This window comes from Scyliorhinus canicula, chromosome 4 (genome assembly GCF_902713615.1).
Source record: "Scyliorhinus canicula chromosome 4, sScyCan1.1, whole genome shotgun sequence".
Taxonomy (NCBI): domain Eukaryota; kingdom Metazoa; phylum Chordata; class Chondrichthyes; order Carcharhiniformes; family Scyliorhinidae; genus Scyliorhinus; species Scyliorhinus canicula.
This window is the reverse complement of record NC_052149.1, coordinates 168941622-168961694: the sequence shown is the minus strand read 5'-3', so window position 1 is coordinate 168961694 and position 20073 is coordinate 168941622. Positions and strand designations below refer to the sequence as shown.

General features: G+C 42.6%; 1 protein-coding gene and 1 long non-coding RNA gene across 2 annotated transcripts in view; both read left to right on the top strand.

The window, feature by feature from the left end:
• Positions 1-1999, top strand: part of LOC119965154 (prenylcysteine oxidase-like) — a 43732-nt gene extending 41733 nt beyond the window's left edge. The window contains exon 6 of the mRNA XM_038795501.1: positions 1186-1999. Within this exon, the coding sequence (XP_038651429.1) occupies positions 1186-1844 (659 nt within the window). The 3' untranslated portion in view covers positions 1845-1999. The remainder of the gene's footprint in view (positions 1-1185) is intronic.
• Positions 2000-14099: 12100 nt separating this feature from the next.
• Positions 14100-18111, top strand: LOC119965153. Its single transcript, XR_005460442.1, has 2 exons — positions 14100-14591; positions 17412-18111. It is a non-coding gene; the product is annotated as an uncharacterized LOC119965153 (long non-coding RNA).
• The last annotated feature ends 1962 nt before the right edge of the window (positions 18112-20073 follow it).

Genomic DNA, 20073 nt, shown 5'->3' with positions numbered 1-20073 from the left:
GTATCCTGGCCACATTGATTCCCAGTCCTTACTTTGTATTCTGCTTTAGTGAGACCCCACACCACATTTGCCACCATGCTGCATCCTGAGCTCTCATCTCAGGCACAGACATTGCCCAAAGCTTCACTCCAAGGCCTTGGGCTCAACCAGTTCTATGGTGGGCACTTGTCAATACGCACCTCAGCACACAGTCAAGGAATAGGAGCGCTCTCCTCGGGCAGTGTGCCATTACCAACCCTATAAGGGAATAAAGTTGCTTAGCCCATTGGCCAATGGTACAGGCACACCATAGCAGTTAGTAGTTTTGGAAGTCAGTGAGTCACGGGTTAAATGCTGAGCAGCAAGCAGTGACACTCACACACAAATGGTGCTTGAGTTAGCATAATTACATGACTAGTTTGACCTGAATGGTCTCGGCTACAACGGAATACTGATCACTGTTGTATATTTCCATTAGCCGTACCCTTGTCAGCATCCCACCTCCAGAAGGACCCCACCCACCCCAGATTTGAGCAGAACTATCAGACCATAATAATTTCCCACCCACACCCGTAGGCTTCCCATCCCTTTACTCTTTGAGGCACTTCCAAGAAACTCCTGTCCCAGGCTTCCCTTCCTATTGTGACGTCCTTCCAAACGGCCTGTAGGCAGCAATAGAAGACAACCTCAGGAACGGCGCTTTTTACACTTGATGGGAGAAAAATAGCAATCCTCAGCAGAGACTGGAAAGTGGAAGGAACTATTTTGTCCCTTTCAGAACAGAGCAGGGTCCAAAGAAAAATTGATTTGGGGTCTTGGGAGAGTGACCCAAGTGTGCCACACTCCAGATTGTTACAATTATGAGGTTAAATAAGATTATTATAGTTATGGATTGCAGCTTCAAATTTAGGGTGAATGAAGGGGGTCAGAATAATGATTGACATTTGGCTGCCTCAAGATGTGCAAGACCCATGTGTTGACGGACAGTAGCACAAAATGATAATTGAGCAGCAGAAGCAGCAAGCAGGATTCGTGGATTGAATGACCATTCTTGGGATTCCTATTGCCATTTACCAGTGCACCGTTTATGCTTTTTTGAAAAGAAAGAGTCAGGTTTGGTCCTTGTGGGATGGATGAAGGAAAAATGTATTTGCAAAATTCAGTCTCTGTATTACCATAAATAATTTTAAAACTTTCTTTCTCTAGGAGATAAAGCCCTTTACCAAGTGAAGTATGAAAACGAAGATGAAGGCGGTTATAATTTCTATGACATTGTAGTCATTGCAACTCCTTTACATCAGGAAACTACAAATATCACCTTCAGTGACTTGACACCACCAGTCACAGAGTTTCCTGGTCGCTACCAACATATGATTGTGTCTATAGTGCATGGTTACCTTAATTCCTCATATTTTGGGTTCCCGGATCCCAAACTCTTTCCATTTGCAGCAATTGTAACCACAGACAGCCCAAAGCTTTTTATGTTTAGTACAGCCAGTATTAGTCCAGTGAATGTCACCAGTAATTATAGAAGGAAACAACCGCAGGAAGCTGCGGTATGGAAGGTCTTCTCACCGTCCCCTCTCACCAAAGAGCAACTGAAGACACTCTTTCGTTCATACTACTCTGTCCAAGTCACTGATTGGCTGGCATATCCTCAATACACGTCAGCGAAAGGAATCCCTCCGATAATTCTACATGACAACCTGTATTATTTGAATGGTATAGAATGGACAGCGAGTAGCATGGAGATGAGTGCCATTGCTGCTAAAAATATAGCTCTGTTAGGGTATAATCGCTGGCACCAACAACTGGATAAGATTGATCAGAAAGATTTGGAACATAAAATCAAAACTGAACTGTGAGGGAGCAAGAGCACAAACGGTCTGATGCTGAATGAACAGCCAGATTGTATACTGTACTTGAATTTGAACTCTGAATGCAACAGTTACAGCTTCTATCATTTTAATCTGATTGCAATGAAGTATTGAATTAAATGGACCCTGTTTCTGATTGCGAACCTGTTGCAATGATTTATTTTTAAAGTTGTGAAATATTCGTTTTTTAAAAAATAAGTTACTATAATGCTCAGGAGTCCCGAGAAGGTAAATTAAATAACATTTAATTTGTAAACATAAAGGGCCGCAACATGGCTTACGGTTCGCAGGTCCCAGTTGGGACTACCGGAAGTGACGGTCCTTGTCCGGGTCGGCTTTTAAAGAATTTGCGAGTCACAATGGGCGGACCTCCACCCACTAGCGGGGAAGCTTGTATTCTATAAGTCCCACGGGAGAATCAATCAATGTGCCCCTGTGGGTCTCATGAGGGGTATTATAGTTACTGTCTCAAATGCTTTTGTGATTTGAAAAGGGGAGGTTACAATGCAAAGTTTATTGTTTTGGGGAGAACATTTAGATTAATGATGTCATGATTAGAGGTCAAAACAGAAAATGCTGGAAATACTCATCTCGTCAGAAGCACCTAAGGGACTTTAATTTTTTTTTGTTAGTATTGTTTCATAAAACGTTTAGTGGCAAGGCCAGCATTGTTGCCCATCGTAATTGCCATTGAGAAGGTGGTGATGAGCTGAAGGGATTGCCACAATTTTGATCTATTGGCAGGGAAGAAATGGCAATATAGTTGTGGTTTAGAGAGCAACATGCAGGTGGTGGTGTTCCCATGCATCTGTTGCCCTTGTCCTTCAGGTGGTAGAGGTTGAGGGTTTGGAAGGTGCTGTTGAAGAAGCCTTAATGAGTTGTTGCAGTGCATCTTGTAAATGGTGTACACTGGTCTTCATAGAATTTACAGTGCAGAAGGAAGTCAATTGGCCCATCAAGTCTGCACCGGCCCTTAGAAAGAGCATCCTACCCAAGCCCACACCTCCACCCTATCCCCACACCTCCACTCTATCCCCGTAACCCCAACTAACCTTTTTTGGACACCAAGGGCAATTTAGCATTGCCAATCCACCTAACCTGCACATCTTTGGACAATGGGAGGAAACCAGAGCACCCGAAGAAACCCACGGAGACATGGGGAGAATGTGCAGACTCTGCACACAGTGACCCAAGCCAGGAATCAAACCTAGGACCCTGGAGATGTGAAGCTACTGTGCTACCGTGCTGCCACTGCGAGTGGTGGAGGGAGTGGATGTTTAAATAGATGGATGGGGTGCCAGTCAAGAGGACTGCTTTGTCTGGATGGTGTTAAACTTCGGGGTTGTTATTGGAGCTGCACTCATCCAGGCAGATGGAGTATTCCATCACACTCCTGACTTCCTTTTAGATGTGAACAGGCTTCAAGAGGTGAGTTACTAGCCTCAGAATTCCCAGCCTCTGCACAGATCCTTCTCCACAGATGCGGCCTGATTTGCTGAGTATGTTAGCATTTTCTGTTTTTGTTTCTTTTCCAGCATCTGCAGTTTTTTTTTTGCTTCTTAATCATGAATGGGATTACCTACCTCAGGAAAAAAAATCACCAGTTCCCAGCTATTGCCTTGAACCCTACTTTGTTGCCATTGCCAGTCAATGTGTAATTCAACCAACAAAACAAACAGCCAGAGAAAACCAATTTAAGATGATTGACAAAGGAAGCAGCAACAAGAGGAAAAGCTTTTATTACGCAGTGAGTAGGATCTGAAAGGGACTGTCTGAGAGTGCAGTGGCGACAGATTCATTGGGGGTTCTCAAAAGAGAATCAGATAATAAACTGAAGAGAAAAACATTGCTGGGTGTGGAAGTCGGTGAGTTCTTGTAGAGGGCTGCCAAGGACAAAACAGGCCAAATGGCTTTTTTCTGCCCTGCAACGATACCATGCTTTGTTACCCAGTGCACCATATAGAATGACAGAACAGATTTCCCCAACCCCTCCAAGATACACCGCTCCCACTCTATTCAGGTTGGACCCCCCAAGATTCCTCCAAACACTAATTGTACCTAAAACAATCTGAGATGCCAATGGAGGTAAAGTACACCTCTGAAAGAAAGGTAGCTATTTTATCCTGGTCTTTTGTGACATGGGAGGATAAAGGCTAGGTCACCTGGAGAATAAGATTAGATTATGAAGGGACCTTAAATGGGGAGAAAAATCCTGATCAAAAACAGGTACATGATATTGTTTGAAGTACTTATCTCATGTCACAGTTACAAGACACATGAATAAATGGTGCAACCATTTCTGTTTGGGCAGTTTATCAGTATGAATCCCCAAAGCCTCTTCAAAGTGCACGACTAGCACTTTTGATTTTAAAGTGCAGTCAGTCTGTTTTTCCACCAGTTTTTACTCAGTTAAATCTCAAGACACTTTTAACAACATTGTTTGGCTCTCTTGAGATCCTAAAACCATACCTCATGTGCGTTAACATTTTGCATGGCGTTTCTTCAACTCAAGGTCTCAGATAGTAATTACTATTTAAAATGAGAGCAAATGTTATAGTCCATACAGTACAGAAGAGGCCCTTCGGCCCATCGTGTCTGTACTGATTAAAATACACGATCTACGCTAATCCCACCTTCCAATACATGTCCCATAGCCTTAAATGTTATCCATGATGTGGAGATGCCGGCGTTGGACTGGGGTGAGCACAGTAAGAAGTCTTACAACACCAGGTTAAAGTCCAACAGGTTTGTTTCAAACACGAGCTTTCGGAGCACGGCTCCTTCTTCAGGTGAATGGAAAGGCTTGTTCCAGAAATGTTTATATAGACACAGTCAGAGATGCCCCGGAATGCGAGCACCTGCAGGCAATCAAATCATCAAAGATGCAGAGAGAGAGGTAACTCCAGGTTAAAGAGGTGTGAATTGTCCCAAGCCAGTTCAGTCGGTAGGCCTCTGCAAGTCCAGGCTTGTTGGTGGGGGCCGAATGTAATGCGACATGAATCCCAGATCCCGGTTGAGTCCGCATTCATGCGTGCGGAACTTAGCTATAAGTTTTTGCTCAGCAATTTTGCGTTGTCGCGTCTCCTGAAGGCCTCCTTGTAGAATGCTGACCCGGAGATCAGAGGCTGAATGTCCTTGACTGCTGAAGTGTTCCCCAACTGGAAGGGAACACTGGAAGGGGCGACTATCAACAGGCAGGACTGTTCCCTTCCAGTTGGGGAACACTTCAGCAGTCAAGGACATTCAGCCTCTGATCTCCGGGTCAGCATTCTACAAGGAGGCCTTCAGGAGACGCGACAACGCAAAATTGCTGAGCAAAAACTTATAGCTAAGTTCCGCACGCATGAATGCGGACTCAACCGGGATCTGGGATTCATGTCACATTACATTCGGCCCCCACCAACAAGCCTGGACTTGCAGAGGCCTACCGACTGAACTGGCTTGGGACAATTCACACCTCTTTAACCTGGAGTTACCTCTCTCTCTGCATCTTTGATGATTTGATTGCCTGCAGGTGCTCGCATTCCGGGGCATCTCTGACTGTGTCTATATAAACATTTCTGGAACAAGCCTTTCCATTCACCTGAAGAAGGAGCCGTGCTCCGAAAGCTCGTGTTTGAAACAAACCTGTTGGACTTTAACCTGGTGTTGTAAGACTTCTTACTTAAATGTTATGACATTGAAAGTGCTCATCCACATCCTTTCAAAGGTTGTGAGGCTTTCTGCCTCTACTATCCTCACGTGCAGTGCATTCCAGATTCCCACCATCCTCTGGATGAAACAGCCTTTCCTCAAATCCCCTCTAAACCTGCCCCTCACCTTAAAATTATGCCCCCTCATTATTGACTTCAACTGAGGGGAAGAGCTGCTTCCTATCCACCCTGCCATACTCCTTAATGTTATACATCCCAATCGGGTGCTCCTGTTGTAGAATGCGAAATAAGTAAAATTGCAACAATACAACAATTCACTTTTGCTTAAACCTGCAAATGGCATTGCTCAATTAGATCTGACTTGTCAATATATTTCTGTAAAATGTAAATAATCTGAGTTTTGAACTATCTTTGTGGGAATGGTGGATGCTTTATTTAAAATCCTGACAGCGGGCGAGAGAGGATGTTAAACATAGACAACAGGTTTGTTTCTGAAAGGTTCTGCACCAAAATATGTAGTCCTGAGCCATACAGAGTAAGACAGTCCCAGATTGGGGATAAAATGTGCCATTCTGATGTTGACAAAGTATTTAAACCCTGGCACAGTGTTCACAAACGTGCTACTAATGTTTAGTAAAGTGGCTAGAGAAAGGATTGCTAGTATTGGAAGATCTTCACAACTCAATGCAATTTATGTTTTAGTAAATGTTTCCTCAGTGTGAAAATGTTTGACTGTCATCATGTGTTAATGAATTGGTGGTATAATTCTGCTGTGTGTTATAATAAATCCCAGTTTTTTTTCTGAGAACCAGAAATATTTTCTGATCATTAAAATAGATGGTTAGTTACATGAGAAGAAAAATGAGATTGATGCCAGAATTCTGTTTTCTGAGCCACAAGTATTGTTGAATGAAACCAACACAGCTAAGAGCATCCAAAATGTTTATTTTCAATCTCTTGCAAACTCTGCTTAGAGCTAGAGAGTATTTCTTCCCACTTCGAAGTGCGATCTGTCCTTTTCACCATTGTATAACGCGTCTCTGAATGTCAAAGACTGGCTTTACTAAGGGAAATGTGGATTTGTCTTTGAAGGGTTTGCTTATTGTATTGTAAGACTGTGATTCAAATAAAGTTTACTGATTATGAATACTGTTGTTACTATTTTAAAAAAAAAAATTAGAGTCCCCAATTAAGGGGCAATTTATTGTGGCCAATCAGTCTACCCTGCACATCTTCTTGGGTTGTGGGGGTGAAACACACGTAGACACAGGGAGAATGTGCAAACTTCACACAGTAACCGGGGCGGGATCGAACCCGGGTCCTCAGCGCCGTGAGGCAGCAGTACTAACCACTGCGCTACTGTGCTGCCCAAGGATACTGCTGCAGTCTGCGACTAAATATGCTTTTATTGTTGATTGATCCTCTGCCTCACAGTGCCATTTGCTTTTCAAGCAGATTGGAATGTAATACTTGAAAGTTATTTTGGATCACTGGGACACTAATACATTTTCCCAATGGCTGATTATAGTGAAACGTGCCCCTGACTAATGGTGCCTCTAGAAAATGATTGGGGATGTTCCATCAATGTGTTTACTTTTTTTCAAAGAAATACACTTCATCAGAAAATTTGTAAAAGTATGTCAAACAATAGTTCAAATTTGACATAAAATGCTAAACTGATCAGCTTGTTTCAATACATTGCGTGAGGTGTCTCACTACACGTGCAAGACATATTTACAAGGAACATTTAAATTTCATATCAAACATTTTCTGGTACAAACAAGCCCTGGGATGTTTCAGTTCCTCCAATGTGCATAATGGTGGAATGGTCTTAGACAGTAGCCATTGCAAAATGCAATGCTTTCAGTTTTAATATTATCAAACTAATTGAATACCTGCACATCCTATCCTCATTTGATGACTATGCACACATTATTTTCCCACAGGGTTGCAGGATAGTGATCAGCAATGGAAACCTCCCTGAGGTTTTTTTTGCATATCCCCTAGTCCAAATGATTAAGACAATTAAAAAGTCTATTGCTGCCCTGGTTGAGTTAATCAAACCTGGAATTGAAGGAGTTAAACTGGCATTTATTTTTGAGGAAATCAGATTGCCAAGCCTTTGCAACTCATGAAGCGACAACAGTATTATGGGCTAGCTTCTCCAGCGGTGGGATCCTCCATTTCGCCAGCAGTACATTGATGCCCGCGGATTTCCTGTTGGCATGAGGGAGCCCACAATGGGAAACCCCATTGCCCGGCTGCTGGGAATGAGAATCACGCTGCTGGCAAGGTTCGCTGCTCCAAAAAACGGGTGCGGTGGGTTGGAGGTTCCCGCCCGGTCTGTTTTAAACTCAATTCAGGGGCTGGATTCTCTGATTCCCGATGGCGAAATCGCGTTCTGTGACAGGGCGGAGAATCCCCGATTACGGCGAAATTGGGGACGGAGGCGCTTTCCCGATGCTCCATCCTCTGAAAAGCAGCATGCTCTAGTAGTACGCCGCACGCCGTATCCACGGCCTCTGTACGCTGGCTGAGGCCCGCCCCGCGATACTCCGTCCTCGAACGGCCGAGTTTGCGACGGGGTGGGTTGCCTGTGGTCTCGGCCGTCAGGAACGCAGCGTGATGACTGCGGACTTAGTAGGGGGACAGTGCGAGCTGGCCGAAGGGGAGGGGGGGACTATTTTGTGGACCAGGTCCGCGGGCTGGTCCGCCATGAAGCCCGGCACAGCCGCTGCAGTGCACATGCGCGGCCATGGGCCCAGCAATTCTCTGAGGCGTATCGGCAGCTAGAGCCGGGTGCTTTACACTGCCTCCCTGCTAGCCCCAAGAAAAACGGGGAATTAGTGGCCATTTTGCTCCAGTTTTCCTGGCGTAACCGTTTTCACACCGGCGTGGGGACATAGTCTCCAAATCAGAGAATCCAATATTTTGGACGACTAATTGTCATAACAAATTTGAAGGTTTCTGCTGGTTTTCTATTTTTGGTTTAACCAAACATTAATCTTAATATTGTAATTGAAAATATGGAAAGATGTGTCATTTGAAACATGGAAGTCTGGCAATACCTGATCCAAGAGAAACATGAGAGAATACAGGGAAAGATCCCACAAAGGGTTCACAGCAGCTGCAAAGAGCAGGATTATAAAATGCAGATTCCTTCTTCCAAACAGGCTTCGCAAACAAACAGGATTTTTGTATGAAGCTAAAAACAATGGCTCACACCTTCATTGAAATTAACCAGTTTAGTAAGCATCTGGAAAAGCATGAATGAGGGTTTCAGTTGAGTTAGGAGATAAATGTAATCCTTTCAAGTTATAACCAAGTGGAGTTTTAGCATAACACTAAAAGCAATGATTCACACCTTCATTGAAGTAAAATCAGCAGATAGAAAAGAATGACTAGGGGGTCAAATACATAGGTGCGAAGCTCTGCTGAAGTCAGGTTAATTAAAGAAAACTGGAGACAACCTGTCTACAAGAACACAAATTAGTCCCAAATCAAAGTCAAAATTATGAGCTGGGGACACAATTCAATAATAAAACTATAGAAATGACAGGAATTGAAAGTAACACCCCTTTGAAATCAAAGCATTTTGAACATCACAAAGGAAACAATGTAATCAGAGATCTATGAGCTCAGGTCATGTCAAAATGAATACTTAGTCGTGTTAGAAAAAAATAGATTAAAAGTACCTTTTACAATCCAAGTGAAATAAAAGTTACTTTTCAATAAAGTCATAAAAACTTAATAACTGTTAGAAAAATATATGAACCCTGAGAAAGGTGCAGAGAAGCAAGCAGAGTCAGCTTACAGTCAGCTCGGTCATGGGAAAGGGATAGAGCAAAGCAGCCGAGCTAAAACAGCTAATACATCTAAGGAAGACCAGAATTTAAAGAGGAGGCAGAGTCAGCTCAGAGACAGCCAGTAGAGCCAGCTCTCACAGCTCGGTACATGGGAAAGATAGGACATAGCAACCAAGCTCACCAGAGAATACAACTAAAGAAGACCAGATTTTAAAAAAGACGATTCATTGTCAAGTTGGGCCTGAAGATCCCTTCAACCAATCAGAAGGATCCAGAAGCAAGCTCTTTTTACCTTTCTAAAGACAGTGATTGCAGATTTTAAAAGAAAAAATATAATAATAAAATAACTTAAAAGTTTTAACCTGAAACAGTGGTTATTCCAAAGTCTACCTTACTTACTTAGCAATGTGGGACCCAGGATCGTGCTACTAAGTGGTAAGTAGATGAAATCTTCTGTGACGGTATGGGTTATACTGGGGGATAACTTGAAAATATAGTTTGTCCTGAATAGCACCCACCGAAGCCTGCACAGGAGTCAGGGAGTGAGAATCCCTGTTCACCATTTAGAATGTCGGCCCTTTTTGGTATAGGGGGATTTCTAAGAATAATGGTGAGTTTTCAACAACAATATATAATTTGAAGTTTCATGATTCATACAAAGTACAATAGTTTAGTGTATAAAAGGGCTTTTGAAATTGGCCTTGAAAGGTTTCAGCAGGGTTAAGTCACAAAACACACCACATAAACATGCATCTACTATCTACATTTAAGCATCAAAAATTTAAATAAATGCTCAGTTTCCTCACTTCTTAAGATTTTGCATGAATTTTTCACACATGTGGAGAATACTAGTACTAAAATAGTGAGATGTACAACTTACATTGACACTGTTAGTCCTTTGACAATGCTAATATATACCTGGTTTGCAAGTGGTCCAGCATCATTTGTACTATACAGCTCTCTTATGGCCTGTTACAGTTCCCCCACCACCACCTTGTTGAACTCGCATAGTCTCAGAAAGCTTGCCAATACTGGAGGCAGGCCAGAGGTTCTTTTCTGAACCTAAATCATTGCTGCTGTGATGCTGAATGAAAGGAAGTGTAGAAAACTAAGCCAGACAATGGAATTGGAAGTGGTAATACCGAAATGACAAAATATGTTAAATAAAGGATGACCTTGTATTTAAAGGTCAAAGGATCTTTCACACTCTGAAGATGCCCTAAAGTGTGTCACAAGTCAATTAATTAACTTTGTTATTCAGCAGACATTTCATGCACAGCAAAGCCCCACATCAGTAATGATGTATAAGATGTCAGGAATCGGAAAGTTAATGTGATTAACCGTGAATTTCAGATGAAAATAAAAGAACAGTAACAACACTAGCAGGCACCTAGAGGAATAATGCGATATGATTTTCTCAATAACAAGATTAGCAGGAGTCTAGAGACACTAAGTTGCAAATGGCCATATCAAAAACATTGGACCCGATCCTACCAATAAAATAAAATAGAGGCCGTTTGGGTGGGTTTAGAGGGAAGTGCCTGGAAGGACCCTGTTATCTAATGGCACTCTTGTATTTTCGGGCCCTGACGGGTCGCCCACCCCAAGGTCGCACTTAGCATAATTTTGTGCGCTGAGGAGTTCCGGTGAGTGGAGCTCCTCAATACATGAAGTGATTGGGGCGCCATTTTTAAATGACGCTCTGATCCCTCGACCCCGTGATGTGTCCCCCCAACTCACCTATACCTGGTAGTTGGGAGGGGGGGCTCTGATCACCTGGAGACCCACCCCCTTAAGTGCCGTTCCACCTGTTCCCCATTTGTGAGGACTAATGCTAAATGACACAAGGCTGGGGGGAGGGGTCTTTGTGTGGCTGGTAGATCCCGGGAGCTTGGCGTCGGCAGAATTTAGTGACCTTTTAAACTCACTTAACTCTGAATATCTTGGTCCCTTCCATTGTCGGTGTGATCCAAATCCTGAGATCCTGCAAGGTGTAATGAATGCTGGGGTTCCAGAAGAGGCCGCTCCCAGGATCTACTGGCCGTGTCCCCTCCTGTCCAAAGATGTGCAGGGTAGGTGGGTTGGCAATGCTAAATTGCCCCTTTGTGTCCAAAAGGTTAGGTAGGGTTACTGGATTACGAGGAAGGCGTGGAGGCGTGGGCTGGTGCAGTCTCGATGGGCCGAATGCCTCCTTCCGCGCTGTAGATTTTATGATTCTATGATTCTCGCAAAACGTGGCCAGTAAATCGAGCCCATTGGTTACCAGAGATCAGTGGGGCTGTGCAAATGATAACTTCTAAAGACAAGGAATTTGAGCGAGGTAGACAGCAGAATACACAGAGGGGAATATCAAAGAGATTGAACAGTATAACTGCTAGCACCCTCAATGGGGAAGCAGGCAATCCAACAGTTAAATACAAGTCACTAAGAACCAGTGATCTGAGCCACGGAGGCCTGTTCCAATTAACATTTAGAGCCACAGCAGATTGCGTATATTCTCTAAAAGATGCAATTTCATGCCTTTGCTGAACAAGGAAGAGACATTTTCCTAGATTTGGCCAACTAAGCGGTATTGTGTGGTAACTATTAACTGGATTTGACCTATAGGGTTATTAAAATTGGATGTTGTTTGGGAAAAGAGGTTTAGGGAATGTGGGTATATTTTGAGAACAAGAGGTAAATTCAGATAAAAGTGTGTTTAGTTATTCATATACTAAGTGTCATAATGTATATTAGTCTTGTGTTTTTTCTTTTACTTTAATAAATATTCTTTATTAATTGTTCACACAACGATAGGACTGGTTCCTCACTCGGTTGCACATTGTTCCTCACATTATTCAAAACAAAAATGCACCACTAAGAATCAGTGTTTCAAGATATCCTTTGGGGTTTTCAGACAGTCTCGCAGGTAACATCAGGGGGGATTCTTCACAAAGGTCAGTGAATCTGATTTTTGGTACTGTTGATTATATATAAATACTAGACAATGGGAGAACTCCATTGCTGTTCTTTGAAAAGTGCCATAAACTTTTACATTAACCTAAGAAGGCAGGTGATATCTCAATTAAGCACTTCTTGCAAAACACAACGATTCAGTACCGAACTGAAAAATCAGCCTAAAACAGGGGTTGTCAACTTGTGGTCGACAGACCTCTCAGGGTCCTAGAAGGGATTTCTGTTGGAGACCACTTGTAACATGGTTGGACAGGTTCCTCTGCACACTGGCATTCAACTCAACTCTTCCAAAAATGTTGTGACAGAATTGGGAGCTACTTTACCTGTCAAGACTTTCTTTGGTCTCTTGAAAATCTTCATTGTGGTCATCCAGTTTCTGTACACAGGCACTCAGATCAGCAGGAGCTTCACCTCACTACTGGAGGAACACAACTTCTTTGTCCCCGTCAATTATGATAATTAACTTCTATGGGTTTGACTCAGAAAACATTTTTGATTGCTTCAATGTTCAGTGCCCATTCTCTGTGTTTAACTGTTAAATGGAATCATACAGTGCAGAAGAAGCCCTTCAGCCCATCGAGTCTGTGCCGCCAAAACTACACGAAATCTACACTAATCCCATTTTCCAGCACTTGGCCCATAGCCTTGAATCTTATGACATTTCAAGTGCTCATCCATGCACTTTTTAAAAGTTGAGAGGTTTCACACCTCTACTACCCTCCCAGGCAGTGCATTCCAGACTCCTACCACCCTCTGGGCGAAAACATTTTTCTTCAAATTCCCTTAAAGCTTCTGCCCCTCACCTTAAAATTATGCCCCCTTGTTATTGACCTTTCAATTAAGCGGAACAGCTGCTTCCTATCCACCCTGTCCATACCCATCATAGATCATAGAATTTACAGTGCAGAAGGAGGCCATTCAGCCCATCAAGTCTACACCGGCTCTTGGAAACGGAACCCTACCCAAGGTCCACACCTCCACCCAATCCCCATAACCCAGTAACCCCACCCAACACTTATAATCTTATACATCCAAAGCAGGTCCCTCAGCCTTCTCTGCTCTAAAGAAAACAACCTGAGCCTATGCTGTTGCTCGTTATGCTTTCCCTTAATTTGCTCTGTTTTAATTACCTTTGCTCTAGAGTCGCCAGGAATCTTTCTGATACCACCACAGGGTTCAAAGCCAAGTACTGATCAATAACTCAATACACCAGATAGTAAGTTTGAAATCAATACACATTTATTATACACACAGTCAATTATTACTCATGCATAAACTATTTGCTAAACTACAACTGCTACTAAAAGCCTATACTTAGCTTCGAGTGGCCCACCAGGTCAGAGGAACAATGGCCGCTGTCCGGTTCTGATACTGCTGGCTTCAAACTGGTACGGAATAGTAGCTAGGAGCGTCTATCTCATAGCGTGCATTGACCTGAGACTTACTTGGTTGATGCAGCTGTTAGGCAGGTCTCTCCTCACTGAGAGCCAAGGCCAAGAAGAACGAACTGAACTTGGGGATGCTATCTTATAGCCCCCAGGGGTTTCGCCCCCTTTTGGGCGGACCCTGGACTTGGTCCCAATTAATTGGACCATGTCCCAATCGTTCTTATCGATTTCTCCAATACCGGAGGTGTTCCCTGATCGTTGGGCGGGCCCTATGTGTCCGTTGGCCTGCCTTTGTCTTAGCTCCCGCTGGCGCCGGGGAGTCTGGCTTTGTCTCGATTGTTTTAATGTTGCTTTTTGTCCCTGGAGATAGCCCATTAATATGTTAATGGCTATTGGTTTCAGTTCTGTCTGGGTTCTGTAAGGTATATTTCTGCAGCTGCTTCTAGCTCTGACTAAGGAGGGCGATGGGGGTGGCGGTTTAGATAACATTTATGTTAGCAACAGTACTGTGAGTGGGCAGCTATGTAACCCGCCCAAGGCTATTGCGCGCGGAACAACCTTTATCAGTGTGTGTAACTTGAGGCTCGGCAGAATGCGCCTTCTCCAGCCATAACTCAGATGGCTGTACGTGTTACAATCCTAGAGTAAAAAACTATTTGATTGAAGCCTTACTGTGTCGACTCACTCATTGAACTGAGATTTTGCCTAACAAATTGGTGACCCCGACGTTGGGGGGGAGTCGAACACAACTCCGTTTAAGATCGCAGAGACAATTAAAAGCCGGCTAAAAAGAAGGTACGGAGTCAAACCTGTTAAATCAAAACTCCAAAATTGAAATTTTAAATTGTGTAATAATTGTCTCAGTGATTGAAAAAGGAGACAAAAATAGAAGACGACCATAGCCGGACGTCAAACGCCTTGGGATTGTGACACGTAAGTGTTAAGTTGAACTTAAAAGTCCTTAAGGTGTAAGATTAATGATTTCCTTCGACCAAATATTAGTGATAATATTTACCTAAAGTCTTTACTTAAAAAACTGTCAGATATCAGAAGTAGAGTGAGAAGGAAATAGAATTATTACCTTCGACCAAATATTAGTGATAATATTTACTCAAAGTCTTTACTTAAAAAACTGTCAGATTTCAGAAGTAGAGTGAGAAGGAAGTAGAGGACATGTTATTACCTTCGACCAAATATTAGTGATAATATTTACTCAAAGTCTTTACTTAAAAAACTGTCAGATCTCAGAAGTAGAGTGAGAAGGAAGTAGAGTTTTAGAATCGGAAAATTGTTTTGTTGCCTTGTGACAAGAGGACATTACCTTCGACCAAATATTAGTGATAATATTTACTCAAAGTCTTTACTTAAAAAACTGTCAGATCTCAGAAGTAGAGTGAGAAGGAAGTAGAGTTTTAGAATCGGATAATTGTTTTGTTGCCTGAGAGATCTGTCACGTGAAGGTCGGGCATTGAAAACAAAACAGTTTTGGATCTATTATCACCGGTTCATAAGAGACTTGAAATATAAATGTCCGCATTTGAAAACAAAACAGTTTTGGATCTATTATCACCGGTTCATAAGAGACTTGAAATATAAATGTCCGGTAACATTAGCGCGCGAAAAGAGCATAAAAATTTAGAAGAAAAATGGCCACTGGGGGAAAACTAATGCATTAAAATTGGGTATAAAATTGACAGAGAAAGAAATAGTTAAAACAGCCAACGTCTTAAAAAAAAAAGGACGGCACATATTGGAAAATAACCAAGTCATTAGGCTATCCGCCTTGAATCTGTATATTAATCCATGTGAGTTTAAGCTATATTCAGGCCTTTGTGTGAATATTTTCACCCCTAACATTTAGTGTAAGTCTGGAAGGATTTGCTGAGCTGGATGCCGCTCGAGCCGGTGGACAAGGCGAGTAGTCAAACCTTTGACCGCCTAAAATTAGAATCACTTGGCAAGGCGGACAGACGGTGAGGTAACATCCAATAAATCTAGTATCAAGGCCAAATGAGTAAAAAAGTCAGTTTAAAACATTTGGGTTTTTGAAGAGCAAACTACTCTGGTAAAAAAAAAACAATGATAAAAGATGGGTGTGATTTCTGTGGAACAGTGAAAAATGGTGAGAATCACAGAAGTAAAGATAAGACAAATAAAGTTCTAAGCACAAATGATAAATTAAACCTTCATACCATTTGGAAGACAGGCTGGTTTAAAGGAATTGAGCTCTAACTCCTTTAAGCATGTCAATAAAACGAGTAAAGATACTGCAGTAGGTTCTGCAAACTAGCATAAAGACCTCACAAAACTGCCAACAATTACGGCTAACGACTGTCCCAGAATGTCCCAAGGAGAGAAAAAAAAATCAAATTAAGTGAAGTCCAAAAGATCAGAAAGGGGCTAAAGCACTCAATTAGTTTTGTTCAGGAATGTCTGAGGATGACTAACCCCCCTCCCAAAACAAAAAAATGGGGAGGAAAATCAATACAAGGTTACGGTTAGAAACTTAAGAATGGATACATGTCGAGAATAACTTCAGATCGTTTCAAGCCGTCCAGATAAATTCAGCAGTAATTCAACTCACTTGAAATAAAAGAAAAATAAACATCCAGTAATGTCTCTTTCCAAAAACCAGTTAAATAACGAACATTGAAAATTGAAAGAAAGGATGGGTAATGTCTAAGGTCGCATAACGGATGGAGATGGCATCATGCCAAGTTCTCCACCACTTTTGATTCTGTACAAAAATTTAACCATTTCAGCAAGCAGGTCATCTGCACAAAGAAATATACATCTCTAAGAAAAGCTAATGCCTCTAAAATTAATCAGTAGAAATTGACTTAAATGGAATGACACAGATAAAGTTTTTGAAGGAGAATGAAAAATTTTGTTCAGTATTTTAATTTTGTTCCATTTTAGAGAAAGAGAGAGAGAGAGTTTTAGGCATCTAAATTTGAAAGCTTCAAATTGTCTACGCATTGTCTTTAAAGATTATAGTTTGAGTACAGTTAACAATTTTTTTTCTTTTCAAAGGCTATAATTTTAATCAGGGTGCAAAATCACGTATGTAAAAATAAGAAAATATTAGTTTTATGGTGTTCAGTGGAGGTTAGGATAGTTGAAATACATATGACAAATATGATCAAGCCGGTGTTTCATTAGTTCAGGGTTAAAACTTCCCTGACACAAAAAATCATCAGTAGGGTGAAACTAAACTGTCTCACAAAGCAGATGTTTTAATTATGAGATTGCAGAATGACTTATAAACAACAGATGGGTAAATGAAATATGTCCATGAGTTTCAATAACATATTGTGTTCCCTGAAAAACTTGATAACGGGAATTTGGCAGCACTCCAACTTTTACTCCCAGCCATTTGAGTGAAAAATTTAAAAACAAGTTTAGAGATGCGAATGGCATCATTCCAATTTATGCACCCACTATACGCCCCTTTTTGTCTCTGCAAGACAGTCAACCCTTTCAACAAGCTTTTGTGTGTAATCCAGAAGATGTCTTGACACTCCCATGCTGGTTTGCCTGCGAGTTCTGGCCTTTTAAATTCTGATAAAGTAATGAACAGTCCACACAGCTGAAGATGCTTTTTAATTGGAACTTACAAATCTTAAGTTTTGAATTTTCACCCTCTTAACGACCCAGGACCCAAGACCAACCCGGAGTGGGTGCAAACATGGGAAGATAGGGAAATTGAAATGAGTCAATATATCAAAATGCTCGGTAACATGGTCACTTTAGTTTCGCAACAGGTGAACAACGCGGCCGGTGACAGAGAAGAAGGACAGGAGAGTCCGATAAAAGAAGGGGACCTGGTGTGTATCAGAAAACCCGGAAAAATCCCGTGGGCTGAGGGCATTCGCCAACCGGGAGGAACTACCTCCTAGAAGAATACTTAGAAGCTGAAATGTGAAACTGGGGGGGGGAAGGGAACGAAAGAAAAACGCGCGGGTTATAAGGGGCAAGGCAAAAATTGTATGTAATGTACACCGCCCCTGGGAAGGACTTGAGACTCCGGCGGGTCGAGCCAAGAGGATTGGGGGGGTCCTCACCTACCAGAGACCTCAGGACCCAACCAGGCGGTATAGAACGCTTGGCAAAAAGGGTTTTTTATTTTTATTTTTGCGCGCGTTTCAAAACATAGGGGGCGCGGGAAGTAATTGTTGTCCTCATAAGAGGACAAAGGAGGGATTGTAAGGTATATTTCTGCAGCTGCTTCTAGCTCTGACTAAGGAGGGCGATGGGGGTGGCGGTTTAGATAACATTTATGTTAGCAACAGTACTGTGAGTGGGCAGCTATGTAACCCGCCCAAGGCCATTGCGCGCGGAACAACCTTTATCAGTGTGTGTAACTTGAGGCTCGGCAGAATGCGCCTTCTCCAGCCATAACTCAGATGGCTGTACGTGTTACAATCCTAGAGTAAAAAACTATTTGATTGAAGCCTTACTGTGTCGACTCACTCATTGAACTGAGATTTTGCCTAACAGTTCTGCAAATCTTAATACACAGGAAACCTTGCACCTGCTTGTGTTCTCTGTAGTTGTCCAATTTTCCCTACACTCCTTATGAGTGTCCATTTTGAAATTGTGACGTGGCCACCCCAGGTGGCGACAATGCAGCCTTTCTTCATAGCTCAGATACTCTAGCCCAGGCATTATGCTGGTGAATCTCCTCTGCACCCTCTCCAGTGCAATCACATCCTTCCTATAGTGAGGCACCGAGAACCGCACACAGTATTCCAGCTGTGGCCGAACCAAAGTTTAGCACAGCTCCAACATAACCTCCCTTCTCTTATAATCTATGCCGTCAAGGGAGTTCGAATTTTTGAAACCTGATGGGGGTGGGAAAATCAATGGGTTGGTTAACATTGCTTGGGCTGAGGAAATGCAGTCTTCCTTTCAGTCCATTCCTTCCCCTCATGCGGCGCCACCTTGAGTCAATTGAAAGTTGGTCACATGGGTGAAATGAGTCTGTTTTCCCCTCATTAATCTTGTAGCTGACCTGGAGTTGGAGATGGGGCACCATCAATGGACAGTTGCCTTGGATGGTGCAGAAGCCGAATGGAATTAAAGAACCTTGATACTCTCTGTGCCTGCAACAAGGCTGTAACCTATGTTGCGGTTTGATATTGAGATGAGAGGAAGTGGGGCTTTGAGACTAATTGTAACATCATTACTGCCCCAAAGAACTCAGACCTGGTAAGTCAACACAGACCTGGAGCCAAATGCAGGCACTTTCATGCTCTATAAGATTCAGAATCACATTGGGAGGTGCATCTACAAATAGAAAGAGTGGGAAAAGAAGTAGAAAGATACTTGGCCAGTCTCATAGCCTGCAGCAAGCTTGCAATAATTAGGACCAGCGTGATTCTGTCCTTCAATGTCTTCAGAACGAGTTAATAAAGTAGCTGAAGTGTATTTAGGTTTTCCACCTACCTCAGTCTCGGAGCTTTATATTCATGGCTCAGTATATCTTTGACAGATAGGTGAGCTGGGTCTGGATGCCCGTATCCCCTAAGTTGATACTGTGAACTATTTGTGAAGGGGTGTGGAGGAGGAAAGGAATGGGGGTGGAGGGAGGGGGCAGGGTTTGCTGCTGCTGCCACTAAAGGATTAATGGTGATGAGATCAAATGGACAAAGTCACTCAGTCCTGTTAATTTGTCCACTCCAGTTGTGCCATCTTCTCTTACTGCTGTGGTTAGATTGAATCGCCAGTTCTCACTACTGTGTTGTGGTTTGGTATTGAGTTACAGAGGGGCGCTGAGTTTTTAATTTCACTGGGAGAGGGGTTCCTCAAAAGCAAAAATAATGAGAATCACTGGCCTAGTATGTGTGGCCATCTAAAATGGCCGCCTGCAAAGGATAATGGGAATTGTGGGCAGGTTGGGACACAGACCATACACGACCCCTGTGTATTGTGCAGAGGAAACCAGACCTACACAGAGACTTGCTCCTGCTGAAGGTCAATCACCGATTTCCCCAGGACAATGGGACACAGATTGAAACATAGCAGCAGTAACAGACCCGGGGGCACCTATTTACCTTATTTTGGAGTGCCTACGTGCCTTGGACGATAACAACTAGGACCCGCCCAGCTATCAAGGTACCCGCCCCTAATTGGCCAGAATCGATTAGGTTGATCGAAATCCTATTTCTGAAGGTGTAATCATGCAAAATTCAATTGTGTGATTTTTGACCATGTGAGATGTGTTCAGTGTTTAGAAATTTTATTATAGGTATAATATTGTAGGTATAATATTGATATTTGAGTATCTCATTATCGCCAAGGTCCAAATAAAATATTTCTCTCAAGTCATGAGTAGCATTGCTTAGGAGAGCAATCCTCAATTCTGGGAGATTCCTGGACAATTAAGGAGGGCTGCCAATTCTAGATGAAGCAG